The 11,459-nt window shown below is 36.4% G+C and overlaps 1 protein-coding gene across 1 annotated transcript; it reads left to right on the top strand.

Moving 5' to 3' along the window:
- The first annotated feature begins 229 nt into the window (after positions 1 to 229).
- LOC139122120 (chondroitin sulfate synthase 1-like) lies at positions 230 to 10,006 on the top strand. Its single transcript, XM_070687517.1, has 2 exons — positions 230 to 1,115; positions 7,965 to 10,006. The coding sequence occupies exons 1-2, from the start codon at positions 336 to 338 to the stop codon at positions 9,456 to 9,458; spliced, it is 2,274 nt and encodes a 757-aa protein (XP_070543618.1). The 5' UTR covers positions 230 to 335; the 3' UTR covers positions 9,459 to 10,006.
- The last annotated feature ends 1,453 nt before the right edge of the window (positions 10,007 to 11,459 follow it).

An 11,459-nucleotide genomic window follows, 5' to 3' on the forward strand; every position in this document is an offset into this window, starting at 1 on the left:
TGTGCTGGTAATTGCAAGCACAAACATGGTGAAAAAAACACCTCATGGTTCAAAATTAACCCTTATCTCAAATGATGACGTCACCTCACAATGCTGGCTGACATAAGCTCTTATTTACCCCCAAGTTCCTAATGCCTGCAACTTGTATGCAATACCATATGTGTCTATGTTTGGATTTTGGTCATTAAAATGCGGTGTCCATATGAAAAAACGGTAGATGCTAAAAGGAAGCTGCGGAAGAACAGAAGTACAGAATTTTCTGAGATGAAATTATCGTTAGTTGTTGATATCTGTTAACAACTGAAAGCAGCCAACTAGCTACTGAGACGTCAACAATGTTCTGTCGGCGGTCACGATCAAAGACAAAAGTTGTCTGCACGATTGGGAAATTGATCACAGGAATAATCGTTGGCTACATCGTTTGTACTGTGTTGCGCGGCAAGGGATTTGGTAGGCTTCCTTTCGAACGTCGATGCGACAGTTTGCTATTGCAAGATGTAGTTGTTGACCGTGCGAGAACAGTTAATAGTGGACATAAGCGAAATGAAAAGTTCCTTTTTGTTGGAGTGATGACAGCTAAAAAATATCTCTCTTCTCGCGCTGCTGCAGTCAATCGTACATGGGCCGAAACGATACCAGGCAAAGTGAAATTTTTCTCCAGTGTAGACTCAAATGTCTCCCATCCAGATTTACCATTGGTTAGTCTTCCTGGGGTCGATGACACGTACCCTCCTCAAAAGAAAGCTTTCCTGATGTTGAAATATATGTATGACAATTACATTGATCGATACGAGTGGTTTATACGTGCCGATGACGACGTTTACATCAAGGGTGACCAATTGGAAGTCTTTTTGCGTTCCATAAACAGTTCCCAAACACATTACATCGGACAATCCGGACAAGGCAACAAGGAGGACCTTGGCAAGCTTTACCTAGATCCTGGTGAAAACTACTGTATGGGAGGGCCAAGTGTTATATTCAGTGGTGAAACTCTGCGTAGAATTGTACCACACATCAGTCAATGTTTTCAGATCATTCATACCACACATGAAGATGTCGAAATAGGACGCTGTGTTCATAGGTTTGCCAAGGTCAATTGCACCTGGTCATATGATGTAAGTCCAAATACAAATCAATTCCATCACACCTATTCATTTTTAATTTTAAAACATTGACGTAAAATATTCACTTTAACTAGAAAGCTGCACCATTTAAGTATTATCAAATTCAAAGAACATATATGCAAAAAAGTGACTTTTTACCCAAGCTCATCGTTTTAACAACGGCTTTGCACAGAAATTCAGTGATATGATTGAATACATAATATGATGGAAGACAGATTGATGTGAGAAGGGCACTTAGTACATCACGCACTCATTCATTCAGTCAATCATTCATTCATTCATTCATTCATTCATTCATTCATTCATTCATTCATTCATTCATTCATTTCAGCTAGTACAGTCTTACTACCTCTTGTCATGTGGAAGTTCGTATGCCTAAACCCGACCACCTAAACTTCGAATTTACATGCCGTACACATTTCCACTTGCATGAACAGGTATTCTGCGACCGTAGCCTCCAAAGTCGTCGTCATCCGTGCAACTGAGATTCAGTTAAACTAAGTATCTCTGCCCAATTCAATTTTCTGGGCCGATGTTATCTTTAAATTATAACTTCGTGTATAACTTCGAGGAAAATGTGTAGGCCGAGCGACGTCGGACATTTTCCCCAAACACATAAACGTTAATGACTTCGCCCACGTGACCGACGATTCGAAATGATTGGCAACTTGCTTAAGGCGTATTTCTATACCTCCAAAAGAAGTTCACGGAATCGTCAGAGGAAACTTCATTTATTTTGAGTAAACTAAATAGTATTTCCCTGTGCATGTGATAAGTATGTTATTTTAATAGTTTTCTTCGTTCAGTTAGGAGCACACTTGTGACGTAATGACCGTGCCATCACTTGTCTTCCAATCGTGGTGACACGTCATTCAGTACGTGTGTGAGTAAATGTAATATTTATCTATTGCATTGTAAGTAGCTCTCTTGCGTGCCGTCAAGAAAAATGATGAAAATATTCTTTTAAATATCGCATTTTCTTTGAAGTACATGTATAATCAAATTTAGACAAGTTACAAAAGCTGCTTGAAATATACATTCATATGTACCTTTTGATATCGTTCTTACTGTTCAGAAAGAGCTTTTCATCTTTAGGGCTGACTTTTACGAAAATATGCCTTCCCTCATGATACCATAATTTGAATAGAAGCAACAAGCTCATATTTAATCTTTCCCTGTCACATTTCATCGATTGACAGTCATCGTGTTTACTGCCCGACAAAAGCTACCCCTCATGTTTGCGGACTTTTAATACTAATGTGTACTGGTACCTGCACATTTCATAGTATCAGCCGAACAGATCACCCAGGTTGAACTGACTAAAGTTCAATAGAGAATTGTTTGAGTGATCAGAGAGGGGAAGGAAAGGAGAGAGGGCAGGAGGGAGAGAGGTGGTTCACTGCAATATGAAAGTTAATAGCATTAATATTTTGTCGTTTGAAACCGACTATAACTCAACCAGTGAAGCTTTACATGTAACAGCATACGAGATGATTTGGTTTATGACGATTTTATCGACGAAGACAGTTTTTGTAGTCATCACATCACAGACGGTAAGAAAAGGCCGGGGTTTCTCGTGGGTATACACGTTTATGTTTTTCTCTGACACTATTTAAAATTTGTCGAAAATTGCATCGATTGGACATTTTTACATTCTTGATTGTAGCAGGGCCATTTGAAATCATCTTTAGAAATAATGGGATTAATAGAATCTCACACCCCCAAGGACCTGGGATCAGATTTCTCACACGAGTTGGGGATATTTTGTGCGGCTCGTGTGAGACAAAATATCCCCAACGAGTGTGAGAAATCTGATCCCAGGTCCTCGGTGTGTGAGATTCTTTTTCTCACATGACTACAAAATGCGTTAAATTCACATTGGACACGTACAACATTATCCAAAATCGTGGAAAGTCTGTCGTCTGCCACTGTACTTTGACCTGCTTACTTTGTAGTTCTGGTCTGTGTGTTACTCGCCGTACGATTGGATAACATTTTGCGCGTGGAACAAAATGACTTTTATCATCCAATCAGAGCTCGTGTAATATTTACTGCAGAGTGTGGGACAGTTTCTGAGAGTGTGGGATCGATTTTTCCCACACTGTCGATCCCGCACTCCCAGCGGCCAATAATGTGAGAAAACATATTCAGCTGCTGGCAAACTTGTATCGTCATCTGCCTTATACTGCAAGTCTGTATTTACGAGTATCATCGTACATACCAATTCACAAGTACTGAGGAAGCATTCTGTAATACAGCAGGGGGTAGGCCGGTCCAAAAATTGATTGATGAACCCTCCTACGAATAATGTCAGAATATATGTTGATACGTTGATATCTCATTATTTTTCTTCCTTGCGTGAAAGCTACCTGTACAGTAAGTCTGATTTTGACAATTTTCCGATATTTGTGTTCCATGCATCAACTGTAGTCTTCGTCTACGTCGTACAGCATTTTGAAATACCCAGTATTTTGTTCAACAATGCAACTTGTCAGTGTATCACATCCATTGTTATTGTTGAAGACTAAATTCAAATCTGCACCCGAATTTGATTATCGACACTTATAATGGAGGACATGGATATACAGTCAATGCCAACAAAAGATGCTTGGTATTTCAATACTCTGTGAGAAGTACTTCTAGAAGCTGTTGCCAACACGTACAACGAAAACTTGAAATACAATATTTGGTGTGGAATGACAGTGTGTTGAAATATACCTACATACAATCTATTTTCACCGAGAATTAAACTCAATTGCTTGATAACTAGTAGATATCAGGACTTAGGCGTGTTTTATATTATATATATATATATATATATATATATATATATATATATATATATATATATATATATATATACAAAATGTATATATTATACAAAATGTATATATACAATATATATATATATATATATATATATATATATATATATATATATATATATATTATATATAATTATACAATGCAGGATTCTTTTTTCCCCAAGGTCACCGCTACATAGCGAGCTGTAGCTGGGGTAGCGGTAACTGAATATACTGGAACTACATAGATTTCAATCCGTAATATATTAGTGTGCTGGTACAAATGTTAGCGATTCTATTATGATATAGTAAAGCCGAACTTTTCTGAAACCTATATGTCAAACTATTATGGAAAGCCGGAACTTTTTTATGTAACACTAGTTACGCACACACGGCATACATAACCGTCCGAGTTCAGAATATAGTGCGTATCGTGTTGACGTTAAAGGTTGCTGGTTTGGTGTAATTGTTGGACATTTAGCAAGTAATATACTTTTAACCAATTGCTAAATAGGATAAAAATAGATTAAACTTTGAAAACTTGGCCCGCTACCTCCACTAACCTTCGCTACCCAAAATCCCATTTGCATAAATGAATAATGCCCCAATCCTTCATTAATTGCATATTATGGTAATCACCGAAAGCCAGCGAAAAGATCGACCAGCAGTTTGTAATTGCTATGATTGTTCACAAGGCCAAATAAGTATGATGTTTATATGTACATGAAAATTAAGTAACATATATTATTATATATTATTACTTATTAGATATTAGGCCTATTACTTTGTACTTGAAGACATTTGTGTTTATATATATATGGGCGTTGTATGGGCATTTGATCAGTAAGCCTGTGTCACGTGGCTTATTGGTTCTCAAAATATATAAACACATGTAATGTGAAACTGTTGATTTTAATACTTCAAAAAAATATATTTTAATGAAATGAATATAATTCTAGTCAAGTGTCTGATATTTTGCGCAAGATTTGCCCATACATAGGGTGAATGCTGTAACCTTCATAAATGTAATAATCTCCATAAATGTAACATCAACCATAAATGTAATAAAATGCACCTATAAAGGTAATACCACCCATAAATGTAACAAATACACCAACCACAATTGTAATAAATGGTAAACATAAATGTAATAAAAAAATCACCCATAAATGTAATACTTGTCAACCATAAATGTAACAAATCTATTTAGTCGTTACAATTGAGTAATTAGAAATTAAATATCTATCTAATAAGGAAAGCAGCTCCATACATTATTTGTCCCCGCGTCCGTCCGTCCGTCCATCCATCCGTCCAACCGTCCGTCCATCAGCAGCCATTTCTCTGTCACCCCTGAGCCGATTTTTTAAACTTTAAAGTACTGTGGCATACATATGCACGTCACTTTATTTCGCGATACGATCCAATATGGTTGCCAGGCATTTTGTTGGTATTTTTTTTGTTTTTGAACCATAACTCAACTATCCCTGTCGAGTTCATTCAGTGTTGGTACACAGATAACGTATTATGGCATATATATGCAAGTCAATTTATTTCGCAGTACCATCCAATATAGCAGCCGAGCGGCCATTTTGATGCGACTTTTTCATGTTTTTGAACCATAATTCAACTATCCTTCTATCCTTAAACCGATTTTGTTCAATGTTGGCACACAGATAATGTACTATTGCATATACCCGGTATATGCACGTCAATTTATCTAGCGATACAATCCAATATGACCACCAGGCGGTTTTTGGTTTTTTTTGCGATTTTTTTATGTTTTTGAACCATAGCTAAACTATCCCTGAACAGATTTCGTTCAAACTTGGCACACAGACATTGTATTGTAGTGTGCATGTGCATGTCAATTAATGGTGTGAGCGGGGACTGTGTCATCAGCGATGACTTGTTCATATCTTAATTGTTTGCGTTTAGTGTGTTTTGTGTATTTGAAAGCGTATTTTACTTTTCGCTGTTTTGTGTATAGAACTGATCGGCCATGGCGAGACACGACTGTAATCTCTGTGTCAATGCAATCTGTATTCCAGAGTGGAGGCGACTGTTAAACACCACGATCCTTAACGCAGTTTTTTCCGTACTTTCTTAAGGTAGTATGCACCTCGAAAGTGAAAGACTTAAACTTTTGCTCTAACTTTCCTCAAGGAATCTTTCAATCATTCTCTTTCAAAATCAAGAATAAAAATAGGGGTCACCGTGCAAATTTTGGTACTAGAGAAACAAATTACCCAAGATTTACCGATATTATAAATTCAAAATGGCCGCCATCCCTGTGTTAACTCTATGGAGAAAAATAAAAATTTCCGAATTTCGAAAAACTAAGCCGGTGAAAAGTTTTCTTTCACCAAGAGCTTTAAAATGAATCCCCACATGTGGTATATCAGAAGAGAAGTGTAAAAGTTTGAGAGTCCGAATGTCTGTCCCCGAGGTGCGTTCTACCTTAATCAGTCGCCTCAAATTCGTCTTCAGTGGATAAATTGTCTGGAATAATCGATAGATCGTTTGTATTCCTATGTTGTCCCACTTGAAGTTTGTTCCTTCACTGGGGATGCTACGATGTCTAATTTTGTTCCACAGTGTTCAAGGTAGTGTTCACATTGTTTTTACTAGATTGAGATATATATATATATATATATATATATATATATATATATATATATATATATATATATATATATATATATATGTGTGTGTGTGTGTGTGTGTGTGTGTGTGTGTGTGTGTGTGTGTGTGTGTGTATGTGTGTTCTCTCCAACATTTTTTGTGTTGTAAGTTTCTGTTATAACGTTGTATATTTCTGTGTTGTTTGTTCTGAGTCGTCTGTCATAAACTTTGTGAGGGGTATCACTGGTTGACGAGTTATTTTGACACTTCCATATCATGTAATTATCGGCGTCAAGACCGCTGTTCTACTTCCATTATCTACAGTTTGATCGGTACCTCGCCGTTTTCTGATAGCGTTCTCAAAGTATTCTACTGTGTTTCGGAAAGTATGCAATAACATTACACTAGTTTTATTAAAGTTATTATTTACTCAGGGAACTGATGAACAAATGATCACATATACAAGTTCAAGTTTATTACATTTATGGTTGTGTTTTATTGCATTTATGGTTAATTTGTTTATTATATTTGTGGTTGTGGGTTGTTACGTTAATGGTTGGCTGGTTTATTATATTTGTGGTTGATTCTATTACAATTGTGGTTTTATATTACATTTGTGGAGATTATTACATTTTATGGAGGTTACAAATGCTAAACGATGTCTCATAGGTTAAGATTTCAAATATTTTTATCAGAAGGCTGTTCATGTTAAAACGTCAAATAAATACACTGCAATAGTTCCGTTATACTAAGAGATCTTACTTTGGTAGAGATCCATTATGGAGGTAAAATAGTTTGTGTCAACTGTCATATGTCATGTGTTTAGTGTTACATAGGCCACAGGTGTATAATGCACATGCTAAGTCATTTTTCATGGCTTGCACCAGCCGTCAGCCTCAGTATGCCAAGCCAAGAAGATACTATAGTAAGCAGAAAATACACTTCGGACCTGAATATACAGACTTGAGTGAATGAAAACACACAAGGAATCACCTTATTTCCCAGAATATTTGTGTACACTACAGGCTTTTCGACAGTGTATGGAAAATTTTGAAAATCAAGTGACCCATCCCCCGTGATGCTTGAAAACAGCAGGACTCTCCTTGCACTTTTCAAATTTCAGATTTTGCTGGCCATAATAACTGAACGCTCCCTAACCAGTGAGGACTAAGGCACAACTATAATGAAGTTTACTTTGGATGACTTCGCAAACTTACTTCACAATGATGTCAGTGTTAACGATAATCAAAATGAACACAGCGTTTTGTTTAATGATAACCGGCATTCCTTGATGATTTGTTTAATTCGATGACTAACAAAAATGTGACTTTTTGACGACAATGACCAAGATGACTTGAGACTGAAGACTATGGTTCTACTTTAACTTTTTCTCATTCTCGTTATATTTCAACAGATGCAGTGGTTGTTTTATCAAAATTACTCTACTAAAGACGCCTTCAAGAGTAATCTCAATTTACCTGAAGTTAGTAGAGCGATATCTCTCCATCCAATTAAAACGACTCCAAATATGTACAGAATGCACTCTCATACTAGGACTGATCATATTGCCACATTGAATTCGAAAGTATCGAAACTCAAGGAAGAAATCGGACAAATAGACTACATTTTAAGCAAGAACTTTATATCGGCTGAAACTAAAATGTCAAATTCATATTGGAATAAGGCAACTGATTACCAGCATGCTATTCCCTGGGAATATCGTTCGAAGTCATACTACTCATCTTGGGTGACAGGTAATGAAAAACGGCGGATACGATCCTCATATTACGTAGAGTTCAGCGATCTTATGTCTTTGTTTGTTGAAAGTGTGAGAATGAACTTAAGAACTCCGAGTGATGACCTAACATTAATGTACGGATACCGGCAAGTCAATCCTCAGCTGGGATGTTCTTACATTGTGAATTTGTCGCTCAAATCTCGTAAGAGAAAGAAACGGAAATACAATGATTGCACTTCAATGCGATATGTGTATCTACGTCGACCATTTGGCAAAATTGAATTTCGTGAGGACCTCTCCCATTCATTCTTACTTCAACACTATGGCAGCTACGTGAGAAAGGAAACTTTACGTGCGAACAGTGTTCATTGTATTGTCCCATTGTCAGGAAGATTTGAAACTTTCCAAAAATTTTTGGAGAATTTCGAAGAAGTCTTTCTAAAAAATGAAGAAGACGTGAAACTTGTCGTGGTCTTGTTTCAAGAGTCAACAGAAGACCAAATGAGGAACTCTTCCGTCGAGCTGATTCACAAATATCAAAGTAAACACTCTAGTGTTGACATTCGCCTTGTATTGGCTAAAGGAAAATTTTCTCGTGGTGCGGCACTTGAATTGGGAGCAGCAGAGTACCCGGATGACGCCTTACTCATGTTTTTAGACGTTGACCTTTACATTGGACGAAGTCTTCTATACCGTTGTCGTGAAAATGCCATAAAAGGAAAACAGGTCTATTTTCCAATAATATTTAGTCAGTATGACCCAAAATTTGTTCAAAATACGACAGCCAATAATCATGGTCCTGAGTCAAAATTAATAATATCAGACACCGTCGGGTTTTTCAGGGATTTTGCCTATGGTATGCTTTGCGCATACCGCAAAGATATTATAAACGTAGGTGGCTTTGATCTCAGCATTGATGGATGGGGCTTAGAGGATCTTGATCTCTACAATAAGTTTTTACACAGTAACTTAACAATCTTCCGGTCTTTTGATGTCGATTTGATACACAAGTACCATGAGAAGTACTGTGATCCTAAACTCAGTGTCAGACAGTATAAAATGTGCATTGGATCGAAAAGCATAGTTATTGCAAACACTGTACAGTTATCTAAAATTGTAAACAAAGGAAAACACAATATCGACAATATTAATCGAATGGAAAAACAATGACAATGGTGATTGTTATGATGGTGAATATCATCATCGTTGTCATCGTCGTCGTTATCATCATCATTATTAACGATATTGGTGTTTATGACTGCTATAGATATTGGTGTTTATGACTGTTATAGATATTGGTGTTTATCACTGCTATCGATATTGGTGTTTATAACTGCTATCGATATTAGTGTTTATGACTTCTATCGATATTGGTGTTTATGACTGCTATCGATATTGGTGTTTATGACTGCTATCGATATTGGTGTTTATGACTGCTATCGATATTGGTGTTTATGACTGCTATCGATATTGGTGTTTATGACTGCTATAGATATTGATATTTATGACTGCTATCGATATTGGTGTTTATGACTGCTATCGATATTGGTGTTTATGACTGCTGTCGATATTGGTGTTTACGACAGCTATCGATATTGGTGTTTACGACTGCTATAGATATTGGTGTTTATGACTTCTGTCGAAATTGGTGTTTATGACTGCTATCGATATTGGTGTTTACGACTGCTATAGATATTGGTGTTTATGACTGCTATAGATATTGGTGTTTGTCACTGCTATCGATATATTGGTGTTTATGCCTGCTATCGATATTGGTGTTTATGACTTCTATCGATATTGGTGTTTATGACTGCTATCGATATTGGTGTTTATAACTGCTATCGATATTGGTGTTTATGACTGCTATAGATATTGGTATTTATGACTGCTATCGATATTGGTGTTTATGACTGCTATCGATATTGGTGTTTATGACTGCTATCGATATTGGTGTTTATGACTGCTATAGATATTGGTGTTTATGACTGCTATCGATATTGGTGTTTATGACTGCTATCGATATTGGTATTTATGACTTCTATCGATATTGGTGTTTATGACTGCTATCGATATTGGTGTTTACGACTGCTATCGATGCTATCGATATTGGTGTTTATGCCTGCTATCGATATTGGTGTTTATGACTGCTATATAGATTGGTGTTTATAACTGCTATCGATATTGGTGTTTATGACTGCTATAGATATTGGTATTTATGACTGCTATCGATATTGGTGTTTATGACTGCTATCGATATTGGTGTTTATGACTGCTATCGATATTGGTGTTTATGACTGCTATAGATATTGATATTTATGACTGCTATCGATATTGGTGTTTATGACTGCTATCGATATTGGTATTTATGACTTCTATCGATATTGGTGTTTATGACTGCTATAGATATTGGTGTTTATCACTGCTATCGATATTGGTGTTTATGCCTGCTATCGATATTGGTGTTTATGACTGCTATATATATTGGTGTTTATAACTGCTATCGATATTGGTGTTTATGACTGCTATCGATATTGGTATTTATGACTGCTATCGATATTGGTGTTTATGACTGCTATCGATATTGGTGTTTATGACTGCTATCGATATTGGTGTTTATGACTGCTATAGATATTGATATTTATGACTGCTATCGATATTAGTGTTTATGACTGCTATAGATATTGGTATTTATGACTTCTATCGATATTGGTGTTTATGACTGCTATCGATATTGGTGTTTACGACTGCTATCGATATTGGTGTTTACGACTGCTATCGATATTGGTGTTTATGACTGCTATCAATATTTGTGTTTATGACTGCTATATATATTGGTGTTTACGACTGCTATCGATATTGGTGTTTACGACTGCTATAGATATTGGTGTTTATGACTTCTGTCGAAATTGGTGTTTATGACTGCTATCGATATTGGTGTTTATGACTGCTATCGATATTGGTGTTTATAACTGCTATAGATATTGGTGTTTATCACTGCTATCGATATTGGTGTTTATGCCTGCTATCGATATTGGTGTTTACGACTGCGATCGATATTGGTGTTTATGACTGCTATCGATATTGGTGTTCATGACTGCTATCGATATTGGTGTTTATGACTGCTATCGATATTGGTGTTCATGACTGCTATCGATATTGGTGTTTATGACT

This window comes from Ptychodera flava, chromosome 21 (assembly GCF_041260155.1).
Source record: "Ptychodera flava strain L36383 chromosome 21, AS_Pfla_20210202, whole genome shotgun sequence".
Classification (NCBI taxonomy): Eukaryota; Metazoa; Hemichordata; class Enteropneusta; family Ptychoderidae; genus Ptychodera; species Ptychodera flava.